This window comes from Chiloscyllium plagiosum, unplaced genomic scaffold, assembly GCF_037043375.1.
Source record: "Chiloscyllium plagiosum isolate Xiang-an unplaced genomic scaffold, Cpla_swu_hap1 HiC_scaffold_35, whole genome shotgun sequence".
NCBI classification, from domain to species: domain Eukaryota; kingdom Metazoa; phylum Chordata; class Chondrichthyes; order Orectolobiformes; family Hemiscylliidae; genus Chiloscyllium; species Chiloscyllium plagiosum.
Genome location: NW_028270173.1, coordinates 19,816,900 through 19,844,573, shown reverse-complemented (window position 1 = coordinate 19,844,573; position 27,674 = coordinate 19,816,900). Strand labels below are relative to the sequence as shown.

The 27,674-nt window shown below is 50.6% G+C and overlaps 1 protein-coding gene across 1 annotated transcript in view; it reads right to left on the bottom strand.

Annotated features, from left to right (window-relative positions):
- The window catches only part of LOC122547595 (uncharacterized), a 715,380-nt gene that overhangs the window by 18,986 nt on the left and 668,720 nt on the right, over positions 1–27,674 (bottom strand). The window contains 5 exon segments of the mRNA XM_087978709.1: positions 474–519; positions 1,135–1,222; positions 3,689–3,902; positions 6,112–6,281; positions 8,666–9,115. Of these exon segments, the coding sequence (XP_087834835.1) occupies positions 474–519; positions 1,135–1,222; positions 3,689–3,902; positions 6,112–6,281; positions 8,666–9,115 (968 nt within the window).

Below are 27,674 nucleotides of genomic sequence, written 5' to 3'. Positions count from 1 at the left end.
TCTGGCAGCTCATTCCATACACGTACCAGCCGCTGTGTTAAAAAGTTGCCTCTTAGGTCTCTTTTATATCTCTCCCTCTCACCCTAAGCCTATGCCCTCGAGCTCTGGACTCCCCCAAACCCAGGGAAAAGACTTTGCCTATTTACCCTATCCATGCCCCTCATAATTTTGTAAACCTCTATAAGGTCACCCCTCCGCCTCCGACGCTCCAGGGAAAACAGCCCCAGCCTGTTCAGCCTCTCCCTGTAGCTCAGATCTTCCAACCCTGGCAACATCCTTGTAAATCTTTTCTGAACCATTTCAAGTTTCACAACATCTTTCCGATAGGAAGGAGACCAGAATTGCACGCAATATTCCAACAGTGGCCTAACCAATGTCCTGTGCAGCCGCAACATGACCTCCCAACTCCTGTACTCAATACGCTGACCAATAAAGGAAAGCATACCAAACGCCTTCTTCACTGTCCTATTTACCTGTGCCTCTAGTTTTGAAGATTGATTCCTGCACCTTATCTCTTCCCTGTGTGACCACATCTAAGAATTTTAGCATTGTGATCGTTCATCCGTTTTCAACATAATTTGTTCAGCTTTATACACCTTTCCCACTGAAATGAATAACACTGCAGTTCCCCATGGTCTTTGTTGACCACTTTCTAAACCTGCCCAAGTGTCTCTACAGCTTCTCTGTCATCTCAAACTGTAGCGTGACCCAGCTTTGAATCATCAGCAAACTCCCATCGTCACTGTCCCTTCCTCCAGGACAACAGGCGCTGAGAGAAAGAACAGGAAATGACATCACTGCAGGAAATGACATCCCCAAAACCAAGGAAAGCTAAACACATAAATAGAAAGCGACTCACTAACACCAATGCTTCAGCCAGAGGCTCACTGATGATGTTACCTAGCATGGTGACGAAACATCTGAAGGCTAACCTTCCAGCTCAGTGAACAAACCTACATCCAGAACCTCAACCTGAGCTACAAATCTTCTCAAAACTCGATAATACATAGGCCTGAACACTGTGTGCTTTGGTCAACAGCCTCTCTCTCAGTAGGAACAGGCTCACTCTATGAAAACACTAGACAATATCTGGATGCTTCCTACTGAAATCTCCCCTTCAGAGTTTGACATTACCTTGGATTTCTTGTGGCTGGGTGGACCGTCTGCTAAGGAGTTTTGATTGTCTTCTTCATCCTCACAGTCAGTTTCCTGGTTCAGGATCCTGGGATGGAAGGGAACAAAGTGGGTCAGAACGTTCCAACAGGAAATTCCCCATCTCCCTGTGTTACTCCTGTTACCAAAGGCCATATTGCCACTAGGCCCAGTTTTTAATCGATGACAGGAGAGTGTTCTGCATTTCAGATGGGAAATTCCAATCGGCATTCCCTTAGAAACGTGGAGCTAGCCTTCCTAGTTTAGAATTCCTCCAGCATGGACATAGGCCATTCAGCCCATCAAGGCCACACAGACCCTCCGAAGAGCATCCAACCCAGCCCTGTAACACTGCGTTTTACACGGCCAGTCCACCCTGACCCGCACATCTTTGTGACTGTGGGAGGAAACCGGAGCACCCGGAGCAAGCCCACGCGGACACGGGGAGAATGTGCAAACTCCACACAGACAGTTGCCCGAGGCTGGGATTGAACCCAGGTCCCTGGTGCTGCGAGGCAGCAGTGCTAACCACTGAGCCACCGAGACGCCCCACTGTCTATTCCAACTGGCCTTTTGGATCGCAGGTCTCTCAGAGGAAGGCTGACCACCTCCTTTGTCCCGGGCTGCGTTCTGAAAGCTAAAGCCGCCGCCAGCCACTCTGTCAGATGCTGTCAAAGGTTCATATAAGGTACAAATCCTGGGAGTGCAGAGTGCCAGGGGGCATTCTACCAGGGATAGAGTGTCAGGTGGGTAGGGGCATTGTACCAGGGAGAGTGTGCCGGGGGGTAGGGGCATTGTACCAGGGAGAGTGTGCCAAGGGGTAGGGAGCACTGTACCAGGGAGAGTGTGCCGGGGGATAGGGGGCATTGTACCAGGGATAGAGTGCCAGGTGGGTAAGGGACATTGTACCAGGGATAGAGTGTCAGGTGGGTAGGGGCATTGTACCAGGGAGAGTGTGCCAAGGGATAGGGGGCATTGTACCAGGGAGAGTGTGCCGGGGGGTAGGGAGCATTGTACCAGGGAGAGTGTGCCAGGTGGGGTAGGGGACATTGTACCAGGGAGAGTGTGTAGGGGGGTAGCGCCCCCCTCCCCCCCACTCAGAGAGTCAGGGAGAGAGACAGATTCCCACCTGTCGCAGATGGGCACTGGAGTGGGCACTAATCCAGTTTTGTTTGCCACCAGCTGGCAATATGCAGGCATGTGCCGAGGGCAGGTAAAGAGACAGCTGCACCAGGCCGTGGGTCTGGAGTTACGTGGAGAGCCCAGACCAGGTCAGGCCAGTGGATTTCCCTCCCTGAACCGGATGGGTTTTTACAGTAATCTGGCAGTGCTCATCGTTAAACTGGGGCTTTAATTCCAGATTATTTTAATCAATTACAAACACTGTCTTGTTGCCGTGGTGGGAATTCTAACCCTCATCGCTGGAACATCAGGCTGGGATTCTGGAATGAGCTTTATTGTCACATGTGCTCACAGTGAAAAGTTTACAAGTCAGCACATACGGTGTAAACTGAGGTACCAAAGTACTGATTCTACAAGTACATACTCTTGGAGGGAAAACGTTAGAAAGATAAAAGACATAGCATGTCCAGGCCATCAAAAATACAAAATCATCGTGATAAGTTAGCAAAATAAAGGCATGGAGAAACAAAAACTTCAGATATAACAGTCCTTCCACGATAATATAATTAAGAATTGAAAGGCACATTATCAATAAGCCACTGCCTCAGAGTAATACAGCATGGAAACAGACCCTTTGGCCCAACTAATCCATGCCGACCGTAATCCCAAACTAAACTCATCCCACCTGCCTGCACCTGGCCCATATCCCTCCACACCTTTCCAATTCATGTACTTATCTACGCGTCATTTAATTACACCCGAAACCACCACTTCCCTGGGACGTTTATTCCACACGCGAACCACCCTCTGTATAAAAAAAAAATTTGCCCCTCATGTCTTTTATAGATCTCTCTTCTCTCACCTTAAAACCATGCTCCCTGGCCTTGAAAGCCCCCCCCCCACCTCCTCACTTCCCGGGGAAAAGTCACCTACCATTCACCTCTGTCGTGGTTTTATAAAGTTCTAGGAGGTCACCTCTCCAGTGAAAAATGTCTCGGCCTATCCAGCTTTTCTTTATAACTCAAACCTTGCATCGCTGGCAACATGCTGGTAAATCTCTTCTGAACCCTCTGCAGCTTAATTATATCCTTCCTGTAACAGAACTGGATACAGGGATAGAGTGCCGGGGGGTAGGGGGACATTGTACCAGGGAGAGTGTGCCAGGTGGGTAAGGGGCATTGCACCAGGGAGACTGGGCACAGTACTTCAGAAGAGGCCTCACCAATGTCCTGTACGAGCTCAACGTGATGTCCCAACTCCTACACTCAAAGGACTGAGATGGGATTTGAAATCGTATTCCCAGCCACGTTAGTCCGGAACCTCTCGATTACTCGCTCGGTGACGCTGCCTTTTCACCGTTACGTCCCCTTAGCCGGAACGCGAAGTCACCGCCATTTCTCCCCGAGCCACTTACTTCATGCCAATGGCGTCTTCTCCCACCGGCTCCCTCCTCTTGTAGTTCCTGGGCTCCTTACGCGGGGCGAAGCCGGGGGGCAGCCAGAGGGGGGCCCGCTTCCGCCTCTGTTTCCGGGCGGCGTGGAGACCGACCGAGATTCCGACAGCGACCGCGAAGAGGACAGCGAGCGAAATTCCGGTCAGTTTCCAGGGAAACGAGACCGGCTCGGCACCTGCGTTCGGCGGAGGAGGAGGAGGGTTACGAGGGGTGTGAGAGGGCAAGGCGGTGGCCGACCCTGCGCGGGGCAGGGTCATCGTGCCCTCTGCGCACCCACCCCGTCCTGCCCCTCCAAACCCAACCCAACCCACCCCACTCCCTCCCAGTTTGCCCAGGAGACCCCATCTGCTGCAGGGTCTTCACCTCAGGTCCTCTGTCCAATGGTTTCACTGGCCCCAAGTGCCACCCCAACCAGGAGCGAGGTCGTGCCCTGTGCTATGGCACCATTTGCCCATCTGACCACACCAACCACTGGTGGCCAGCGCGTCCTATCTTCCCCTCTCAGGGATCTGAGTGGCCGAGGAAACCGAAACGTTTACATTCTGTAGTCTGGAGCTACGGGTGTCGGAACCATAGAATCCCAACAGAGCTGGATGGAGCAGGCCACTCAGCCAATCGGGTCCATACTGCCCCTCCGAAGAGCATCGCACCCGGGCTCACCCCCTACCCTAACCCTGAATTGCCCTAGGGCTAACCCACCCAGCCTACACACCCCTAGGCACTATGGGTAATTTATCACGGCCAATCCACCCTAACATACACACCCCTGGGCACTATGGGTAATTTAGCATGGCCAATCCACCCTAACCGACACATCCCTGAACACTATGGGACAATTTAGCACGGCCAATCCACCCTAACCTACACATCCCTGAACACTATGGGACAATTTAGCACGGCCAATCCACCCTAACCTACACATCCCTGAACACTATGGGACAATTTAGCACGGCCAATTCACCCTAACCTGCGCATCTTTGGACTGTGGGAGGAAACCGGAGCACTCAGAGGAAACCCACGCAGACACCGGGAGAATGTGCAAACTCCACACAGACAGTCGCCCGAGGCTGGAATCGAACCTGGGTCCCTGGCGGCGTGAGGCAGCAGGGCTAACCACTGAGCCACCGTTTTGGTTTATTCACTCACGGCATGTTGGTGTCTCTGACCAGGCCATCCCTAATTGTTAAGCATCAATTGTTATATCAGGATGTCATTCGGATATAAAATTCTGACCGGGCTGGATAGATCAGATTCAGGGATAATGGCTTGGGACTTAGACTGTATACACCTAATGGTTGGATCTTGGGTAGTCTTATAGAACAGAGGGACCTAGGGATTCAGGCGTGTGACTCTTTGATGTTTGCATCACATATAGACAGGAAAGTGTGAGGGCTGTGGGTGCTGGAGATCAGAGTCGAGAGTGAGGCGCTGGAAAAGCACAGCAGGTCAGGCAGCATCCGAGGAGCAGCAGAACCGACGTTTCGGGCATAAGCCCTTCCTCAGGAAAGCCAAGCTTTTCGATTCTGATCTCTAGCGTCTGCAGTCCTCGCTTTCCCCTCGTCACGAGTACAGAGGGTGGTTACAGTGGCGTTGAGCACACACTGCCTACACTGCTCAGGCATTTGAGCATTGGGACATCACGTGGAGGTTGTCAAGGACGTGGCATGTGTCCTCTTCTGGAATACCGTGTCCAGTTCTGATCGCCTGGTTACAGGAAGGATACCGGAGATGGGTCAGGAGGGATTAGCCAGAGTATGGCCGGGTATGGAAAGGTTTCAGTTTATATGGATGGGCTGGAACATTTCTTGCAGCAGGGCAGGAAGTTGAGAAGTGACCTTGTAAGGGGTTTTATGAAATCACGAGGGGTGTCACTTCCTTAGGATGGGGGATTTCGAGATTGGGGGGGCATATTTTTAAGGCGAGAGGAGAGGGGCTTTAAAAAGACACAAGGGGTTTTTTTTTGCTTGTTTGGGCAGAGGGTGGTTCATGTGGGGAATGACCTTCCTGAGGAAGTGGTGCACGTGGGTACAATTACAGCATCTAAAAGATATTTGGATACGTACATGAACAGGAGAGGTGTGGAGGGATCTGGGCCCGGAGTAGGCAGGCAGGGTTACTTTAATTTGGGGTTAGGGTTGGCACGGACTGGTTGGAGCGAAGGGTCTGTTTCCACGCCGTGTATGACTCTACGAACACGACTGTATAAGGCAAGGTCACATTCCCGGGAAACGAGGTAAGGTTATTCCCGACCCGGAGAGGGTGGTACCGAATAAATCGTCGACACCGCGGGCTGACGAGGGAGCCGGGGAGCCCTGATGGACGTTCCTCCCCGGCACTCAGAGGGAAGCGGCCAGCGCTTCCCGAAAGCGCTCCCGCTTACTGACCTTTCCCGGCCGTCACGCCCACGGCCCGCAGCGGGAAGGGGAAGGCGACGCTGCCGTTCTCCGACGATGCCAGCGCGGCGACAAACAGAGCAGCGTCGAGGACGGTGGAGAGGCAGGAGGTGTACGTGGCCAGGCAGGCCTGGGCGCTGATCTCCACGAAGACGATGCACCTTGCAGTCGAGCAGCACGGGAGGGAAACGTGACCGTTACAGAGCGCTCCAGGACTATCCCTAACCTCCTGCACCAACCCGACTCCATCCTTCTCTCATCACACCCCCCCACCATTCTTAGGCAAGTCTCCCTCTTCCTCCCCCCTCCCCACCTCCCTTTTATCCAGTTTCCCCTTTAAAACAAACCGAGTGTCTCGGAGCTCTCTGTTTCTCCTGGTTTCCCAATTGGATATCGCCTTTCTTTAAGACCCGGGGTTTCGGGGATTCTATTAGAAATACAATTCCCTCCGTCTGGCTGTGCTGACCAAGATTCCCACCAGCTTTATTCTCTGCTCGTGCTGTTTAGCTTTCCATTTCTACGGAAAGGATAAAGCCATCCTTTCCTGATTATCCATCTCTCTCTTTCTCTCCTTCCCCTCTCTTTGTCTCTCTCACTCTTCACCCAACCCCCAACGTGGGAATCTATGGGGTAAAGCCCCTGCATTTGTTGCCCCCTTGCACCCGGCTCCCTCAGGCTGACCTGGACTCGCACACGAACCACAGGATTGCTGTGGCGCTGGCGGAGATCGTTTGACCCATCGTGGCCGTGCTAGCTCTCCGCGTGACCGAAACCATTCTCCTGCAATTGCCCTGAATACCGTTTTGAGCTTCAATGGCCGTCCTGCGCGTGGTGAAATGAACCTGCCCCAGTCCCACCTCGAATGGTTACTTTCCAAACCTCGGTGTGCTCCCCGCTCCTCGGTGTGCTCGGGGTGGGGGGGGGGAGACAGGATGCCAACTCGCGGAACGTTTCAGGGAACATCTCTGGGGCACCCGCACCAACCAGCCAACCCCACCGCCCCATGGCTGAACACTTTCCCTCCCCAATCCCCCACCGAGGACATGCAGGTCCTGGGCCTCCTCCAGCGCCCCTCCCTCACCACCCGACGCCTGGAGGAAGAACGCTTCATGTTCTGCCTCAGGACCCTCCAACCCTCGGGCATCAATGTGGACTTCACCCGTTTCCTTATTTCCCCTCCCCCCACCACCTTAACCCAGTTCCAACCTTCCAGCTCGGCACCGCCCTCATGACCTGTCCGACCTGCCAATCTTCCTTCCCACCTATCCTCTCCACCCTCCTCTCTGACCTATCACCATTACCCATTACCCCCCCCCCATCTCCACCTACCTATTGCACTCTATGCTACCTTCCCCCCCCCCAGCCCCACCCTCCAATTTCTCTCTCAACCCTCTTCCCCTCCCACCCCCGCATCCCTGATGAGGGGCTTATGCCTGAAATGTTGACTCTGCTGCTCCTTGGATGCTGCCTGACCGGCCGTGCTTTTCCAGCATTGACTCTGACCACCCACCAGGTTGAACAATATGTTTCCACTGCCTCACGTTTCGCTTCTTTCGCAAATGGCTCTGAACCCATGACGTTTCGTCCTTAATCCTGGTGGGTACAGCTGCCCACACCCCACTCCCCCCTGTCTGTGGCACCTCCCTCTCGGTTTTGATAAGCTCCAATCGGTTCTCCTCTGAGGCCGTCTCATCTCCAATGGTCCGTCTGGCTGCCCTGAGCTGATGACCTCTGACCCTGGACTCTCCCACAGGGAGAATCGACCTTCCCCCCGCCATCTCCCCACAACTGAGGTCGAACAGGCGTCTTGTAGAAGATCAACGTGACCTCCCTGCTGTGCGGCCGCGTCAATACCACCCGGGGCACTGTCTGCTGCTGCACTGCTCCTTCACTGTTAGCTCAAGTGATGTGCACCCAAATCCTCTCAATCCCACCCACTCATTATACACTCACAGAGATGTATGGCATGGAAACAGACCCTTCGGTCCATCCCGTCCATGCCGACCAGATATCCCAACCCAATCTAGTCCCACCTGCCAGCACCCGGCCCATATCCCTCCAAACCCTTCCTATTCATATACCCATCCAAATGCCTCTTAAATGCTGTAATTGTACCAACCTCCACCACATCCTCTGGAAGCTCATTCCATATACGTACCACCCTCTGTGGGAAAAGGTTGCCCCTTAGGTCTCTTTTATATCTTTCCCCTCTCACCCTAAACCTATGCCCTCTGGTTCTGGACTCCCCGACACCAGGTAAAGACTTTGCCTATTTATCCTATCCATGCCCCTCATGATTATATAAACCTCTATAAGGTCACCCCTCAGCCTCCGACACTCCAGGGAAAACAGCCCCAGCCTGTTCAGCCTCTCCCTGTCGCTCAGATCCTCCAACCCTGGCAACATCCTTGTAAATCTTTTCTGAACCCTTTCAAGTTTCACAACATATTTCCGATAGGAAGGAGACCAGAATTGCACGCAATATTCCAACAGTGGCCTGACCAATGTATAGCACTGGGTGTTGGGGTTGGAGGTGTGTACTTACCCAATGGCCTCGGGTCCCCCTTCCTCCTCCCCCTTGTCACCCTCCTCGGTGTTGTCACGGCTGAGCTCCCTGACGTGCCGGCGGTTCTCCTGGGTGCCGCTGACGTTGTAGACCAGCAGCACCAGCGCGTCCAGGTCCCGGTGCCCTCGGTAAGGGTAGATCATGTCGTGACCCCCCGGTGACTTCCTCACCCTGACGGCAGAGTGCAGGGCCAGGCCCAGACTCCACAGGAAGCTGGAGAGGGAGCCGCGCAGCTCCCCGGGGCTCAGGCCGGTCACCAGCACCAGGGTGCCACCGGCGAAACCCCCTCCTCCCACCTCCTCCTCCTCCCCCCTCTCCTCCTCTGGCCGCTGGCAGTCTGTGCCATCCCAGCCACAGCCGGCTGAGCTGCAGCCCCGGTCACAGTGTCCGTCGTTGTAGTGGTGCTGACAGTAGGTCCCATACGCAGGGCTGTACAGGGAGGGTGGCAGGAGGGTGGGGATTCCAACGGAGGGGAGGGAGAGGGAGGAGAGGGGCAACAGAGAGAACAAATACAGGAAACGGTGAGAGACAAAGTCAAGACTCACATAGACACACACACATACACGGACACAGACACACACAGACACACACAGACACACAAACACAGACAACTACACTCACACACACAGACACACACACACAGACATGCACACACAGACACCCACACTGACACACACAGGCACCCACACTCACAGACACACACTCACATACACGCACACGGATTCACAAACATGCACCCACACACACACACACATAGACACACACACAGACACACACACAGACGGACACACATACACACACACATACACGGACAGAGACACACAAACATGCACCCCCACACACACACATACACATGCACTCACACAGACACACAAGGACACAGACAGACACACTCACATGGACCCACACGGACACACACATACAGGGACACACACACACTCATAGACACACACTCACACTCACACACACTCGCACACACACAGACACACACACACACACATACATGCACCCACACACACACACACGACACACACGCACCCACACATACACACACGCACACACACAAACACACACAGACAGATAGACACGCACACTCACACACACACACACACTCACATGCACATACTCACACACGCGGACAGACACAGACACACACACGCACACAAACAGACACACACAAACATACAGACTCACACACACAGACACATGCAGCCACTCACAAAGACACACACACAGATAGACACACACAGAAACACACACAGATAGACATGTACGCACAGACACACACATATACACACGGACACATACACATGCACCCAAACACACACACACGAACACATACAGGCACACACACACCGGATAGTGTTCAGGGATGTGTAGGTTAGGGTGGATTGGCCGTGCTAAATTGCCCCATAGTGTTCAGGGATGTGTAGGTTAGGGTGGATTGGCCATGCTAAATTGCCCCATAGTGTTCAGGGATGTGTAGGTTAGGGTGGATTGGCCATGCTAAATTGTCCCATAGTGTTCAGGGATGTGTAGGTTAGGGTGGATTGGCCGTTCTGAATTGTGCCATAGTGTTCAGCGATGTGTAGGTTAGGGTGGATTGGCCGTGCTAAATTGTCCCATAGTGTTCAGGGATGTGTAGGTTAGGGTGGATTGGCCGTGCTAAATTGTCCCATAGTGTTCAGGGGTGTGCAGGTTAGGGTGGATTGGCCGTGCTAAATTGCCCCATAGTGTTCAGGGATGTGTAGGTTAGGGTGGATTGGCCGTGCTAAATTCTCCCATAGTGTTCAGGGATGTGTAGGTTAGGGTGGATTGGCCGTGCTAAATTGTCCCATAGTGTTCAGGGATGTGTAGGTTAGGGTGGATTGGCCGTGCTAAATTGTCCCATAGTGTTCAGGGATGTGTAGGTTAGGGTGGATTGGCCGTGCTAAATTGTCCCATAGTGTTCAGCGATATGTAAGTTAGGGTGGATTGGCCGTGCTAAATTGTCCCATAGTGTTCAGGGATGTGTAGGTTAGGGTGGATTGGCCGTGCTAAATTGTCCCATAGTGTTCAGGGATGTGTAGGTTAGGGTGGATTGGCCGTGCTAAATCGTCCCATAGTGTTCAGGGATGTGTAGGTTAGGGTGGATTGGCCGTGCTAAATTGTCCCATAGTGTTCAGGGATGTGTAGGTTAGGGTGGATTAGCCATGCTAAATTGTCCCATAGTGTTCAGGGATGTGTAGGTTAGGGTGGATTGGCCGTGCTAAATTGTCCCATAGTGTTCAGGGATGTGTAGGTGAGGGTGGATTGGCCGTGCTAAATTGTCCCATAGTGTTCAGGGATGTGTAGGTTAGGGTGGATTGGCCATGCTAAATTGTCCCATAGTGTTCAGGGATGTGTAGGTGAGGGTGGATTGGCCATGCTGAATTGTCCCATAGTGTTCAGCGATGTGTAAGTTAGGGTGGATTGGCCATGCTAAATTGTCCCATAGTGTTCAGGGATGTGTAGGTTAGGGTGGATTGGTCATGCTGAATTGTCCCATAGTGTTCAGGGATGTGTAGGTTTGGGTGGGTTGGCCGTGCTAAATTGTCCCATAGTGTTCAGGGATGTGTAGGTTAGGGTGGATTGGCCGTTCTGAATTGTCCCATAGTGTTCAGCGATGTGTAGGTTAGGGTGGATTGGCCATGCTAAATTGTCCCATAGTGTTCAGGGGTGTGTAGGTTAGGGTGGATTGGCCATGCTAAATTGTCCCATAGTGTTCAGGGATGTGCAGGTTAGGGTGGATTGGCCGTGCTACATTGTCCCATAGAGTTCAGGCATGTGTAGGTTAGGGTGGAATAGCCGTGCTAAATTGTCCCATAGTGTTCAGGGATGTGTAGGTTAGGGTGGATTGGACGTGCTAAATTGTCCCATAGTGTTCAGGGATGTGTAGGTTAGGGTGGATTGGCCATGCTAAATTGTCCCATAGTGTTCAGGGGTGTGTAGGTTAGGGTGGATTGGCCGTGCTAAATTGTCCCATAGTGTTCAGGGATGTGTAGGTTAGGGTGGAATGGCCATGCTAAATTGTCCCATAGTGTTCAGGGATGTGCAGGTTAGGGTGGATTGGCCGTGCTACATTGTCCCATAGTGTTCAGGGATGTGTAGGTTAGGGTGGATTGGCCGTGCTAAATTGTCCCATAGTGTTCAGGGATGTGTAGGTTAGGGTGGATTGGCCATGTTAAATTGTCCCATAGTGTTTAGGGATGTGTAGGTTAGGGTGGATTGGCCATGCTAAATTGTCCCATAGTGTTCAGGGATGTGCAGGTTAGGGTGGATTGGCCGTGCTAAATTGTCCCATAGTGTTCAGGCATGTGTAGGTTAGGGTGGATTGGCCGTGCTAAATTACACCATAGTGTTCAGGGATGTGCAGGTTAGGGTGGAATGGCCATGCTAAATTGTCCCATAGTGTTCAGGGATGTGTAGGTTAGGGTGGATAGGCCATGCTAAATTGTCCCATAGTGTTCAGGGATGTGTAGGTTAGGGTGGATAGGCCATGCTAAATTGTCCCATAGTGTTCAGGGATGTGTAGGTTAGGGTGGATAGGCCATGCTAAATTGTCCCATAGTGTTCAGGGATGTGTAGGTTAGGGTGGATGGTCCATGCTAAATTGTCCCATAGTGTTCAGGGATGTGTAGGTTAGGGTGGATTGGCCATGCTAAATTGTCCCATAGTGTTCAGGGATGTGCAGGTTAGGGTGGATTGACCGTGCTAAATTGTCCCATAGTGTTCAGGGATGTGTAGGTTAGGGTGGATTGGCCGTGCTAAATTGTCCCATAGTGTTCAGGGATGTGTAGGTTAGGGTGGATTGGCCGTGCTAAATTGTCCCATAGTGTTCAGGGATGAGCAGGTTAGGGTGGATTGGCCGTGCTAAATTGTCCCATAGTGTTCAGGGATGTGTAGGTTAGGGTGGTTTGGCCGTGCTAAATAGTCCCATAGTGTTCAGGGATGTGTAGGTTAGGGTGGATTGGCCGTGCTAAAGTGTCCCATAGTGTTCAGGGATGTGTAGGTTAGGGCGGATTGGCCATGCTAAATTGTCCCATAGTGTTTAGGGATGTGCAGGTTAGGGTGGATTGGCCATGCTAAATTGTCCCATAGTGTTCAGGGATGTGCAGGTTAGGGTGGATTGGCCGTGCTAAATTGTCCCATAGTGTTCAGGGATGTGTAGGTTAGGGTGGATTGGCCGTGCTAAATTACACCATAGTGTTCAGGGATGTGCAGGTTAGGGTGGATTGGCCGTGGGAAATTGTCCCATAGTGTTCAGGGATGTGCAGGTTAGGGTGGAATGGCCGTGCGAAATTGTCCCATAGTGTTCAGGGATGTGTAGGTTAGGGTGGATTGGCCATGCTAAATTGTCCCATAGTGTTCAGGGATGTGCAGGTTAGGGTGGATTGGCCGTGCTAAATTGTCCCATAGTGTTCAGGCATGTGTAGGTTAGGGTGGATTGGCCGTGCTAAATTACACCATAGTGTTCAGGGATGTGCAGGTTAGGGTGGAATGGCCATGCTAAATTGTCCCATAGTGTTCAGGGATGTGTAGGTTAGGGTGGATAGGCCATGCTAAATTGTCCCATAGTGTTCAGGGATGTGCAGGTTAGGGTGGATTGGCCGTGCTAAATTGTCCCATAGTGTTCAGGCATGTGTAGGTTAGGGTGGATTGGCCGTGCTAAATTACACCATAGTGTTCAGGGATGTGCAGGTTAGGGTGGAATGGCCGTGCGAAATTGTCCCATAGTGTTCAGGGATGTGTAGGTTAGGGTGGATAGGCCATGCTAAATTGTCCCATAGTGTTCAGGGATGTGTAGGTTAGGGTGGATGGTCCATGCTAAATTGTCCCATAGTGTTCAGGGATGTGTAGGTTAGGGTGGATTGGCCATGCTAAATTGTCCCATAGTGTTCAGGGATGTGCAGGTTAGGGTGGATTGACCGTGCTAAATTGTCCCATAGTGTTCAGGGATGAGCAGGTTAGGGTGGATTGGCCGTGCTAAATTGTCCCATAGTGTTCAGGGGTGTGTAGGTTAGGGTGGATTAGCCGTGCTAAATTGTCCCATAGTGTTCAGGGATGTGTAGGTTAGGGTGGATTGTCCGTGCTAAATTGTCCCATAGTGTTCAGGGATGTGTAGGTTAGGGCGGATTGGCCATGCTAAATTGTCCAATAGTGTTCAGGGATGTGCAGGTTAGGGTGGATGGCCCATGCTAAATTGTCCCATAGTGTTCAGGGATGTGTAGGTTAGGGCGGATTGGCCATGCTAAATTGTCCCATACTGTTCAGGGATGTGCAGGTTAGGGCGGATTGGCCATGCTAAATTGCCCCATAGTGTTCAGGGATGTGTAGGTTAGGGTGGATTGGCCATGCTAAATTGTCCCATAGTGTTCAGGGATGTGCAGGTTAGGTTGAATTGGTCATGCTGAATTGTCCCATAGTGTTCAGGGATGTGTAGGTTAGGGTGGATTGGCCGTGCTAAATTGTCCCATAGTGTTCAGGGATGTGCAGGTTAGGTTGGATTGGTCATGCTGAATTGTCCCATAGTGTTCAGGGATGTGTAGGTTTGGGTGGATTGGCCGTGCTAAATTGTCCCATAGTGTTCAGGGATGTGTAGGTTAGGGTGGATTGGCCGTGCTAAATCGTCCCATAGTGTTCAGGGATGTGTAGGTTAGGGTGGATTGGCCGTGCTAAATTGTCCCATAGTGTTCAGGGATGTGTAGGTTAGGGTGGATTAGCCATGCTAAATTGTCCCATAGTGTTCAGGGATGTGTAGGTTAGGGTGGATTGGCCGTGCTAAATTGTCCCATAGTGTTCAGGGATGTGTAGGTGAGGGTGGATTGGCCGTGCTAAATTGTCCCATAGTGTTCAGGGATGTGTAGGTTAGGGTGGATTGGCCATGCTAAATTGTCCCATAGTGTTCAGGGATGTGTAGGTGAGGGTGGATTGGCCATGCTGAATTGTCCCATAGTGTTCAGCGATGTGTAAGTTAGGGTGGATTGGCCATGTAAAATGGCCCATAGTGTTCAGGGATGTGTAGGTTAGGGTGGATTGGTCATGCTGAATTGTCCCATAGTGTTCAGGGATGTGTAGGTTTGGGTGGGTTGGCCGTGCTAAATTGTCCCATAGTGTTCAGGGATGTGTAGGTTAGGGTGGATTGGCCGTTCTGAATTGTCCCATAGTGTTCAGCGATGTGTAGGTTAGGGTGGATTGGCCATGCTAAATTGTCCCATAGTGTTCAGGGGTGTGTAGGTTAGGGTGGATTGGCCGTGCTAAATTGTCCCATAGTGTTCAGGGATGTGCAGGTTAGGGTGGATTGGCCGTGCTACATTGTCCCATAGAGTTCAGGCATGTGTAGGTTAGGGTGGAATGGCCGTGCTAAATTGTCCCATAGTGTTCAGGGATGTGTAGGTTAGGGTGGATTGGACGTGCTAAATTGTCCCATAGTGTTCAGGGATGTGTAGGTTAGGGTGGATTGGCCATGCTAAATTGTCCCATAGTGTTCAGGGGTGTGTAGGTTAGGGTGGATTGGCCGTGCTAAATTGTCCCATAGTGTTCAGGGATGTGTAGGTTAGGGTGGAATGGCCATGCTAAATTGTCCCATAGTGTTCAGGGATGTGCAGGTTAGGGTGGATTGGCCGTGCTACATTGTCCCATAGTGTTCAGGGATGTGTAGGTTAGGGTGGATTGGCCGTGCTAAATTGTCCCATAGTGTTCAGGGATGTGTAGGTTAGGGTGGATTGGCCATGTTAAATTGTCCCATAGTGTTTAGGGATGTGTAGGTTAGGGTGGATTGGCCATGCTAAATTGTCCCATAGTGTTCAGGGATGTGCAGGTTAGGGTGGATAGGCCATGCTAAATTGTCCCATAGTGTTCAGGGATGTGTAGGTTAGGGTGGATAGGCCATGCTAAATTGTCCCATAGTGTTCAGGGATGTGTAGGTTAGGGTGGATGGTCCATGCTAAATTGTCCCATAGTGTTCAGGGATGTGTAGGTTAGGGTGGATTGGCCATGCTAAATTGTCCCATAGTGTTCAGGGATGTGCAGGTTAGGGTGGATTGACCGTGCTAAATTGTCCCATAGTGTTCAGGGATGTGTAGGTTAGGGTGGATTGGCCGTGCTAAATTGTCCCATAGTGTTCAGGGATGTGTAGGTTAGGGTGGATTGGCCGTGCTAAATTGTCCCATAGTGTTCAGGGATGAGCAGGTTAGGGTGGATTGGCCGTGCTAAATTGTCCCATAGTGTTCAGGGATGTGTAGGTTAGGGTGGTTTGGCCGTGCTAAATAGTCCCATAGTGTTCAGGGATGTGTAGGTTAGGGTGGATTGGCCGTGCTAAAGTGTCCCATAGTGTTCAGGGATGTGTAGGTTAGGGCGGATTGGCCATGCTAAATTGTCCCATAGTGTTTAGGGATGTGCAGGTTAGGGTGGATTGGCCATGCTAAATTGTCCCATAGTGTTCAGGGATGTGCAGGTTAGGGTGGATTGGCCGTGCTAAATTGTCCCGTAGTGTTCAGGGATGTGTAGGTTAGGGTGGATTGGCCGTGCTAAATTACACCATAGTGTTCAGGGATGTGCAGGTTAGGGTGGATTGGCCGTGGGAAATTGTCCCATAGTGTTCAGGGATGTGCAGGTTAGGGTGGAATGGCCGTGCGAAATTGTCCCATAGTGTTCAGGGATGTGTAGGTTAGGGTGGATAGGCCATGCTAAATTGTCCCATAGTGTTCAGGGATGTGTAGGTTAGGGTGGATTGGCCGTGCTAAATTGTCCCATAGTGTTCAGGGATGTGCAGGTTAGGGTGGATTGGCCGTGCTAAATTGTCCCATAGTGTTCAGGCATGTGTAGGTTAGGGTGGATTGGCCGTGCTAAATTGTCCCATAGTGTTCAGGGATGTGCAGGTTAGGGTGGAATGGCCGTGCGAAATTGTCCCATAGTGTTCAGGGATGTGTTGGTTAGGGTGGATAGGCCATGCTAAATTGTCCCATAGTGTTCAGGGATGTGTAGGTTAGGGTGGATGGTCCATGCTAAATTGTCCCATAGTGTTCAGGGATGTGTAGGTTAGGGTGGATTGGCCATGCTAAATTGTCCCATAGTGTTCAGGGATGTGCAGGTTAGGGTGGATTGACCGTGCTAAATTGTCCCATAGTGTTCAGGGATGAGCAGGTTAGGGTGGATTGGCCGTGCTAAATTGTCCCATAGTGTTCAGGGATGTGTAGGTTAGGGTGGTTTGGCCGTGCTAAATAGTCCCATAGTGTTCAGGGATGTGTAGGTTAGGGTGGATTGGCCGTGCTAAATTGTCCCATAGTGTTCAGGGATGTGTAGGTTAGGGTGGATTGGTCATGCTAAATTGTCCCATAGTGTTCAGGGGTGTGTAGGTTAGGGTGGATTAGCCGTGCTAAATTGTCCCATAGTGTTCAGGGATGTGTAGGTTAGGGTGGATTGTCCGTGCTAAATTGTCCCATAGTGTTCAGGGATGTGTAGGTTAGGGCGGATTGGCCATGCTAAATTGTCCCATAGTGTTTAGGGATGTGCAGGTTAGGGTGGATGGCCCATGCTAAATTGTCCCATAGTGTTCAGGGATGTGTAGGTTAGGGCGGATTGGCCATGCTAAATTGTCCCATAGTGTTCAGGGATGTGCAGGTTAGGGCGGATTGGCCATGCTAAATTGCCCCATAGTGTTCAGGGATGTGTAGGTTAGGGTGGATTGGCCATGCTAAATTGTCCCATAGTGTTCAGGGATGTGCAGGTTAGGTTGAATTGGTCATGCTGAATTGTCCCATAGTGTTCAGGGATGTGTAGGTTTGGGTGGATTGGCCGTGCTAAATTGTCCCATAGTGTTCAGGGATGTGCAGGTTAGGTTGGATTGGTCATGCTGAATTGTCCCATAGTGTTCAGGGATGTGTAGGTTTGGGTGGATTGGCCGTGCTAAATTGTCCCATAGTGTTCAGGGATGTGTAGGTTAGGGTGGATTGGCCGTGCTAAATTGTCCCATAGTGTTCAGGGATGTGTAGGTTAGGGCGGATTGGCCATGCTATATTGTCCCATAGTGTTCAGGGATGTGCAGGTTAGGGTGGATTGGCCGTGCTAAATTACACCATAGTGTTCAGGGATGTGCAGGTTAGGGTGGATTGGCCGTGCTAAATTACACCATAGTGTTCAGGGATGTGCAGGTTAGGGTGGATTGGCCGTGGGAAATTGTCCCGTAGTGTTCAGGGATGTGTAGGTTAGGGTGGATTGGCCGTGCTAAATTGTCCCATAGTGTTCAGGGATGTGCAGGTTAGGGTGGATTGGCCGTGCTAAATTGTCCCATAGTGTTCAGGGATGTGTAGGTTAGGGTGGATTGGCTGTGCTAAATTACACCATAGTGTTCAGGGATGTGCAGGTTAGGGTGGATTGGCCGTGGGAAATTGTCCCATAGTGTTCAGGGATGTGCAGGTTAGGGTGGATTGGCCATGCTAAATTACACCATAGTGTTCAGGGATGTGTAGGTTAGGGTGGATTGGCCATGCTAAATTGTCCCATAGTGTTCAGGAATGTGTAGGTTAGGGTGGATTGGCCATGCTAAATTACACCATAGTGTTCAGGGATGTGCAGGTTAGGGTGGAATGGCCGTGCGAAATTGTCCCATAGTGTTCAGGGATGTCTAAGTTAGGGTGGATTGGCCGTGCTAAATTACACCATAGTGTTCAGGGATGTGCAGGTTAGGGTGGATTGGCCGTGGGAAATTGTCCCATAGTGTTCAGGGATGTGCAGGTTAGGGTGGATTGGCCATGCTAAATTACACCATAGTGTTCAGGGATGTGTAGGTTAGGGTGGATTGGCCATGCTAAATTGTCCCATAGTGTTCAGGAATGTGTAGGTTAGGGTGGATTGGCCATGCTAAATTACACCATAGTGTTCAGGGATGTGTAGGTTAGGGTGGATAGGCCATGCTAAATTGTCCCATAGTGTTCAGGGATGTGCAGGTTAGGGTGGATTGGCCGTGCTAAATTGTCCCATAGTGTTCAGGCATGTGTAGGTTAGGGTGGATTGGCCGTGCTAAATTACACCATAGTGTTCAGGGATGTGCAGGTTAGGGTGGAATGGCCGTGCGAAATTGTCCCATAGTGTTCAGGGATGTGTAGGTTAGGGTGGATAGGCCATGCTAAATTGTCCCATAGTGTTCAGGGATGTGTAGGTTAGGGTGGATGGTCCATGCTAAATTGTCCCATAGTGTTCAGGGATGTGTAGGTTAGGGTGGATTGGCCATGCTAAATTGTCCCATAGTGTTCAGGGATGTGCAGGTTAGGGTGGATTGACCGTGCTAAATTGTCCCATAGTGTTCAGGGATGAGCAGGTTAGGGTGGATTGGCCGTGCTAAATTGTCCCATAGTGTTCAGGGATGTGTAGGTTAGGGTGGTTTGGCCGTGCTAAATAGTCCCATAGTGTTCAGGGATGTGTAGGTTAGGGTGGATTGGCCGTGCTAAATTGTCCCATAGTGTTCAGGGATGTGTAGGTTAGGGTGGATTGGTCATGCTAAATTGTCCCATAGTGTTCAGGGGTGTGTAGGTTAGGGTGGATTAGCCGTGCTAAATTGTCCCATAGTGTTCAGGGATGTGTAGGTTAGGGTGGATTGTCCGTGCTAAATTGTCCCATAGTGTTCAGGGATGTGTAGGTTAGGGCGGATTGGCCATGCTAAATTGTCCAATAGTGTTCAGGGATGTGCAGGTTAGGGTGGATGGCCCATGCTAAATTGTCCCATAGTGTTCAGGGATGTGTAGGTTAGGGCGGATTGGCCATGCTAAATTGTCCCATACTGTTCAGGGATGTGCAGGTTAGGGCGGATTGGCCATGCTAAATTGCCCCATAGTGTTCAGGGATGTGTAGGTTAGGGTGGATTGGCCATGCTAAATTGTCCCATAGTGTTCAGGGATGTGCAGGTTAGGTTGAATTGGTCATGCTGAATTGTCCCATAGTGTTCAGGGATGTGTAGGTTAGGGTGGATTGGCCGTGCTAAATTGTCCCATAGTGTTCAGGGATGTGCAGGTTAGGTTGGATTGGTCATGCTGAATTGTCCCATAGTGTTCAGGGATGTGTAGGTTTGGGTGGATTGGCCGTGCTAAATTGTCCCATAGTGTTCAGGGATGTGTAGGTTAGGGTGGATTGGCCGTGCTAAATCGTCCCATAGTGTTCAGGGATGTGTAGGTTAGGGTGGATTGGCCGTGCTAAATTGTCCCATAGTGTTCAGGGATGTGTAGGTTAGGGTGGATTAGCCATGCTAAATTGTCCCATAGTGTTCAGGGATGTGTAGGTTAGGGTGGATTGGCCGTGCTAAATTGTCCCATAGTGTTCAGGGATGTGTAGGTGAGGGTGGATTGGCCGTGCTAAATTGTCCCATAGTGTTCAGGGATGTGTAGGTTAGGGTGGATTGGCCATGCTAAATTGTCCCATAGTGTTCAGGGATGTGTAGGTGAGGGTGGATTGGCCATGCTGAATTGTCCCATAGTGTTCAGCGATGTGTAAGTTAGGGTGGATTGGCCATGTAAAATGGCCCATAGTGTTCAGGGATGTGTAGGTTAGGGTGGATTGGTCATGCTGAATTGTCCCATAGTGTTCAGGGATGTGTAGGTTTGGGTGGGTTGGCCGTGCTAAATTGTCCCATAGTGTTCAGGGATGTGTAGGTTAGGGTGGATTGGCCGTTCTGAATTGTCCCATAGTGTTCAGCGATGTGTAGGTTAGGGTGGATTGGCCATGCTAAATTGTCCCATAGTGTTCAGGGGTGTGTAGGTTAGGGTGGATTGGCCGTGCTAAATTGTCCCATAGTGTTCAGGGATGTGCAGGTTAGGGTGGATTGGCCGTGCTACATTGTCCCATAGAGTTCAGGCATGTGTAGGTTAGGGTGGAATGGCCGTGCTAAATTGTCCCATAGTGTTCAGGGATGTGTAGGTTAGGGTGGATTGGACGTGCTAAATTGTCCCATAGTGTTCAGGGATGTGTAGGTTAGGGTGGATTGGCCATGCTAAATTGTCCCATAGTGTTCAGGGGTGTGTAGGTTAGGGTGGATTGGCCGTGCTAAATTGTCCCATAGTGTTCAGGGATGTGTAGGTTAGGGTGGAATGGCCATGCTAAATTGTCCCATAGTGTTCAGGGATGTGCAGGTTAGGGTGGATTGGCCGTGCTACATTGTCCCATAGTGTTCAGGGATGTGTAGGTTAGGGTGGATTGGCCGTGCTAAATTGTCCCATAGTGTTCAGGGATGTGTAGGTTAGGGTGGATTGGCCATGTTAAATTGTCCCATAGTGTTTAGGGATGTGTAGGTTAGGGTGGATTGGCCATGCTAAATTGTCCCATAGTGTTCAGGGATGTGCAGGTTAGGGTGGATAGGCCATGCTAAATTGTCCCATAGTGTTCAGGGATGTGTAGGTTAGGGTGGATAGGCCATGCTAAATTGTCCCATAGTGTTCAGGGATGTGTAGGTTAGGGTGGATGGTCCATGCTAAATTGTCCCATAGTGTTCAGGGATGTGTAGGTTAGGGTGGATTGGCCATGCTAAATTGTCCCATAGTGTTCAGGGATGTGCAGGTTAGGGTGGATTGACCGTGCTAAATTGTCCCATAGTGTTCAGGGATGTGTAGGTTAGGGTGGATTGGCCGTGCTAAATTGTCCCATAGTGTTCAGGGATGTGTAGGTTAGGGTGGATTGGCCGTGCTAAATTGTCCCATAGTGTTCAGGGATGAGCAGGTTAGGGTGGATTGGCCGTGCTAAATTGTCCCATAGTGTTCAGGGATGTGTAGGTTAGGGTGGTTTGGCCGTGCTAAATAGTCCCATAGTGTTCAGGGATGTGTAGGTTAGGGTGGATTGGCCGTGCTAAAGTGTCCCATAGTGTTCAGGGATGTGTAGGTTAGGGCGGATTGGCCATGCTAAATTGTCCCATAGTGTTTAGGGATGTGCAGGTTAGGGTGGATTGGCCATGCTAAATTGTCCCATAGTGTTCAGGGATGTGCAGGTTAGGGTGGATTGGCCGTGCTAAATTGTCCCGTAGTGTTCAGGGATGTGTAGGTTAGGGTGGATTGGCCGTGCTAAATTACACCATAGTGTTCAGGGATGTGCAGGTTAGGGTGGATTGGCCGTGGGAAATTGTCCCATAGTGTTCAGGGATGTGCAGGTTAGGGTGGAATGGCCGTGCGAAATTGTCCCATAGTGTTCAGGGATGTGTAGGTTAGGGTGGATAGGCCATGCTAAATTGTCCCATAGTGTTCAGGGATGTGTAGGTTAGGGTGGATTGGCCGTGCTAAATTGTCCCATAGTGTTCAGGGATGTGCAGGTTAGGGTGGATTGGCCGTGCTAAATTGTCCCATAGTGTTCAGGCATGTGTAGGTTAGGGTGGATTGGCCGTGCTAAATTGTCCCATAGTGTTCAGTGATGTGCAGGTTCGGGTGGAATGGCCGTGCGAAATTGTCCCATAGTGTTCAGGGATGTGTAGGTTAGGGTGGATAGGCCATGCTAAATTGTCCCATAGTGTTCAGGGATGTGTAGGTTAGGGTGGATGGTCCATGCTAAATTGTCCCATAGTGTTCAGGGATGTGTAGGTTAGGGTGGATTGGCCATGCTAAATTGTCCCATAGTGTTCAGGGATGTGCAGGTTAGGGTGGATTGACCGTGCTAAATTGTCCCATAGTGTTCAGGGATGAGCAGGTTAGGGTGGATTGGCCGTGCTAAATTGTCCCATAGTGTTCAGGGATGTGTAGGTTAGGGTGGTTTGGCCGTGCTAAATAGTCCCATAGTGTTCAGGGATGTGTAGGTTAGGGTGGATTGGCCGTGCTAAATTGTCCCATAGTGTTCAGGGATGTGTAGGTTAGGGTGGATTGGTCATGCTAAATTGTCCCATAGTGTTCAGGGGTGTGTAGGTTAGGGTGGATTAGCCGTGCTAAATTGTCCCATAGTGTTCAGGGATGTGTAGGTTAGGGTGGATTGTCCGTGCTAAATTGTCCCATAGTGTTCAGGGATGTGTAGGTTAGGGCGGATTGGCCATGCTAAATTGTCCCATAGTGTTTAGGGATGTGCAGGTTAGGGTGGATGGCCCATGCTAAATTGTCCCATAGTGTTCAGGGATGTGTAGGTTAGGGCGGATTGGCCATGCTAAATTGTCCCATAGTGTTCAGGGATGTGCAGGTTAGGGCGGATTGGCCATGCTAAATTGCCCCATAGTGTTCAGGGATGTGTAGGTTAGGGTGGATTGGCCATGCTAAATTGTCCCATAGTGTTCAGGGATGTGCAGGTTAGGTTGAATTGGTCATGCTGAATTGTCCCATAGTGTTCAGGGATGTGTAGGTTTGGGTGGATTGGCCGTGCTAAATTGTCCCATAGTGTTCAGGGATGTGCAGGTTAGGTTGGATTGGTCATGCTGAATTGTCCCATAGTGTTTAGGGATGTGTAGGTTTGGGTGGATTGGCCGTGCTAAATTGTCCCATAGTGTTCAGGGATGTGTAGGTTAGGGTGGATTGGCCGTGCTAAATTGTCCCATAGTGTTCAGGGATGTGTAGGTTAGGGCGGATTGGCCATGCTATATTGTCCCATAGTGTTCAGGGATGTGCAGGTTAGGGTGGATTGGCCGTGCTAAATTACACCATAGTGTTCAGGGATGTGCAGGTTAGGGTGGATTGGCCGTGCTAAATTGTCCCATAGTGTTCAGGGATGTGTAGGTTAGGGTGGATTGGCCGTGGGAAATTGTCCCGTAGTGTTCAGGGATGTGTAGGTTAGGGTGAATTGGCCGTGCTAAATTGTCCCATAGTGTTCAGGGATGTGCAGGTTAGGGTGGATTGGCCGTGCTAAATTGTCCCATAGTGTTCAGGGATGTGTAGGTTAGGGTGGATTGGCCATGCTAAATTGTCCCATAGTGTTCAGGGATGTGTAGGTTAGGGTGGATTGGCTGTGCTAAATTACACCATAGTGTTCAGGGATGTGCAGGTTAGGGTGGATTGGCCGTGGGAAATTGTCCCATAGTGTTCAGGGATGTGCAGGTTAGGGTGGATTGGCCATGCTAAATTACACCATAGTGTTCAGGGATGTGTAGGTTAGGGTGGATTGGCCATGCTAAATTGACCCATAGTGTTCAGGAATGTGTAGGTTAGGGTGGATTGGCCATGCTAAATTACACCATAGTGTTCAGGGATGTGCAGGTTAGGGTGGAATGGCCGTGCGAAATTGTCCCATAGTGTTCAGGGATGTCTAAGTTAGGGTGGATTGGCCGTGCTAAATTACACCATAGTGTTCAGGGATGTGCAGGTTAGGGTGGATTGGCCGTGGGAAATTGTCCCATAGTGTTCAGGGATGTGCAGGTTAGGGTGGATTGGCCATGCTAAATTACACCATAGTGTTCAGGGATGTGTAGGTTAGGGTGGATTGGCCATGCTAAATTGTCCCATAGTGTTCAGGAATGTGTAGGTTAGGGTGGATTGGCCATGCTAAATTACACCATAGTGTTCAGGGATGTGTAGGTTAGGGTGGATAGGCCATGCTAAATTGTCCCATAGTGTTCAGGGATGTGCAGGTTAGGGTGGATTGGCCGTGCTAAATTGTCCCATAGTGTTCAGGCATGTGTAGGTTAGGGTGGATTGGCCGTGCTAAATTACACCATAGTGTTCAGGGATGTGCAGGTTAGGGTGGATTGGCCGTGCTAAATTGTCCCATAGTGTTCAGGGATGTGTAGGTTAGGGTGGAATGGCCGTGCGAAATTGTCCCATAGTGTTCAGGGATGTGTAGGTTAGGGTGGATAGGCCATGCTAAATTGTCCCATAGTGTTCAGGGATGTGTAGGTTAGGGTGGATGGTCCATGCTAAATTGTCCCATAGTGTTCAGGGATGTGTAGGTTAGGGTGGATTGGCCATGCTAAATTGTCCCATAGTGTTCAGGGATGTGCAGGTTAGGGTGGATTGACCGTGCTAAATTGTCCCATAGTGTTCAGGGATGAGCAGGTTAGGGTGGATTGGCCGTGCTAAATTGTCCCATAGTGTTCAGGGATGTGTAGGTTAGGGTGGTTTGGCCGTGCTAAATAGTCCCATAGTGTTCAGGGATGTGTAGGTTAGGGTGGATTGGCCGTGCTAAATTGTCCCATAGTGTTCAGGGATGTGTAGGTTAGGGTGGATTGGTCATGCTAAATTGTCCCATAGTGTTCAGGGGTGTGTAGGTTAGGGTGGATTAGCCGTGCTAAATTGTCCCATAGTGTTCAGGGATGTGTAGGTTAGGGTGGATTGTCCGTGCTAAATTGTCCCATAGTGTTCAGGGATGTGTAGGTTAGGGCGGATTGGCCATGCTAAATTGTCCCATAGTGTTTAGGGATGTGCAGGTTAGGGTGGATGGCCCATGCTAAATTGTCCCATAGTGTTCAGGGATGTGTAGGTTAGGGCGGATTGGCCATGCTAAATTGTCCCATAGTGTTCAGGGATGTGCAGGTTAGGGCGGATTGGCCATGCTAAATTGCCCCATAGTGTTCAGGGATGTGTAGGTTAGGGTGGATTGGCCATGCTAAATTGTCCCATAGTGTTCAGGGATGTGCAGGTTAGGTTGAATTGGTCATGCTGAATTGTCCCATAGTGTTCAGGGATGTGTAGGTTAGGGTGGATTGGCCGTGCTAAATTGTCCCATAGTGTTCAGGGATGTGCAGGTTAGGTTGGATTGGTCATGCTGAATTGTCCCATAGTGTTCAGGGATGTGTAGGTTAGGGTGGATTGGCCGTGCTAAATTGTCCCATAGTGTTCAGGGATGTGTAGGTTAGGGTGGATTGGCCGTGCTAAATTGTCCCATAGTGTTCAGGGATGTGTAGGTTAGGGCGGATTGGCCATGCTATATTGTCCCATAGTGTTCAGGGATGTGCAGGTTAGGGTGGATTGGCTGTGCTAAATTGTCCCATAGTGTTCAGGGATGTGTAGGTTAGGGTGGATTGGCCGTGCTAAATTGTCCCATAGTGTTCAGGGATGTGTAGGTTAGGGTGGATTGGCCGTGCTAAATTGTCCCATAGTGTTCAGGGATGTGTAGGTTAGGGTGGATTGGCCGTGCAAAATTGCCCCATAGTGTTCAGGGATGTGTAGTTTAGGGTGGATTGGCCGTGCTAAATTGTCCCATAGTGTTCAGGGATGTGTAGGTTCGGGTGGATTGGCCGTGAAAAATTGCCCCATAGTGTTCAGGGATGTGTAGGTTAGGGTGGATTGGCCATGCTAAATTGCCCCATAGTGTTCAAGGATGTGTAGGTTAGGGTGGATTGGCCATGCTAAATTGCCCCATAGTGTTCAGGGATGTGTAGGTTAGGGTGGATTGGCCATGCTAAATTGTCCCATAGTGTTCATGGATGTGCAGGTTAGGGTGGATTGGCCGTGCTAAATTGTCCCATAGTGTTCAGGGATGTGTAGGTAAGGGTGGATTGGCCGTGCTAAATTGCCCCAGAGTGTTCAGGGATGTGTAGGTTAGGGTGGATTGGCCATGCTAAATTGTCCCATAGTGTACAGGGATGTGTAGGTTAGGGTGGATTGGCCGTGCTAAATTGTCCCATAATGTTCAGGGATGTGAAGGTTAGGGTGGATTGGCCGTGCTAAATTGTCCCATAGTGTTCAGGGATGTGTAGGTTAGGGTGGATTGGCCATGCTAAATTGTCCCATAGTGTTTAGGGATGTGTAGGTTAGGGTGGATTGGCCATGCTAAGTTGTCCCATAGTGTTCAGGGATGTGTAGGTTAGGGTGGATTGGCCGTGCTAAATTGTCCCATAGTGTTCAGGGATGTGGAGGTTAGGGTGGATTGGCCGTGCTAAATTGTCCCATAGTGTTCAGGGATGTGCAGGTTAGGGTGGAATGGCCGTGCTAAATTGTCCCATAGTGTTCAGGGATGTGGAGGTTAGGGTGGATTGGCCGTGGGAAATTGTCCCATAGTGTTCAGGGATGTGCAGGTTAGGGTGGAATGGCCATGCTAAATTGTCCCATAGTGTTCAGGGATGTGTAGGTTAGGGTGGATTGGCCGTGCTAAATTGTCCCATAGTGCTCAGGGATGTGCAATTTAGGGTGGATAGGCCGTGCTAAATTGTCCCATAGTGTTCAGGGATGTGCAGGTTAGGGTGGTTTGGCCGTGCTAAATAGTCCCATAGTGTTCAGGGATGTGTAGGTTAGGGTGGATTGGCCGTGCTAAATTGTCCCATAGTGTTCAGGGATGTGTAGGTTAGGGTGGATTGGCCATGATAAATTGTCCCATAGTGTTCAGGGATGTGTGGGTTAGGGTGGATTGGCCGTGCTGAATTGTCCCATAGTGTTCAGGGATGTGTAGGTTAGGGTGGATTGGCCGTGCTAAATTGTCCCATAGTGTTCAGGGATGTGTAGGTTAGGGTGGATTGGCCGTGCTAAATTGTCCCATAGTGTTCAGGGATGTGTAGGTTAGGGTGGATTGGCCGTGCTAAATTGTCCCATAGTGTTCAGGGATGTGTAGGTTAGAGTGGATTGGCCATGCTAAATTGACCCATAGTGTTCAGGGATGTGTAGGTTCGGGTGGATTGGCCATGCTAAATTGTCCCATAGTGTTCAGGGATGTGTAGGTTAGCGTGAATTGGCCTTGCTAAATTGTCCCATAGTGTTCAGGGATGTGTAGGTTAGGGTGGATTGGCCGTGCTAAATTGTCCCATAGTGTTCAGGGATGTGTAGGTTAGGGTGGATTGGCCGTGCTAAATTGTCCCATAGTGTTCAGGGATGTGTAGGTTAGGGTGGATTGGCCGTGAAAAATTGCCCCATAGTGTTCAGGGATGTGTAGGTTCGGGTGGATTGGTCATGCTAAATTGCCCCATAGTGTTCAGGGATGTGTAGGTTCGGGTGGATTGGCCGTGAAAAATTGCCCCATAGTGTTCAGGGATGTGTAGGTTAGGGTGGATTGGCCGTGCTAAATTGCCCCTCTGTGTTCAGGGATGTGTAGGTTAGGGTGGATTGGCCGTGCTAAATTGCCCCATAGTGTTCAGGGATGTGTACGTTAGGGTGGATTG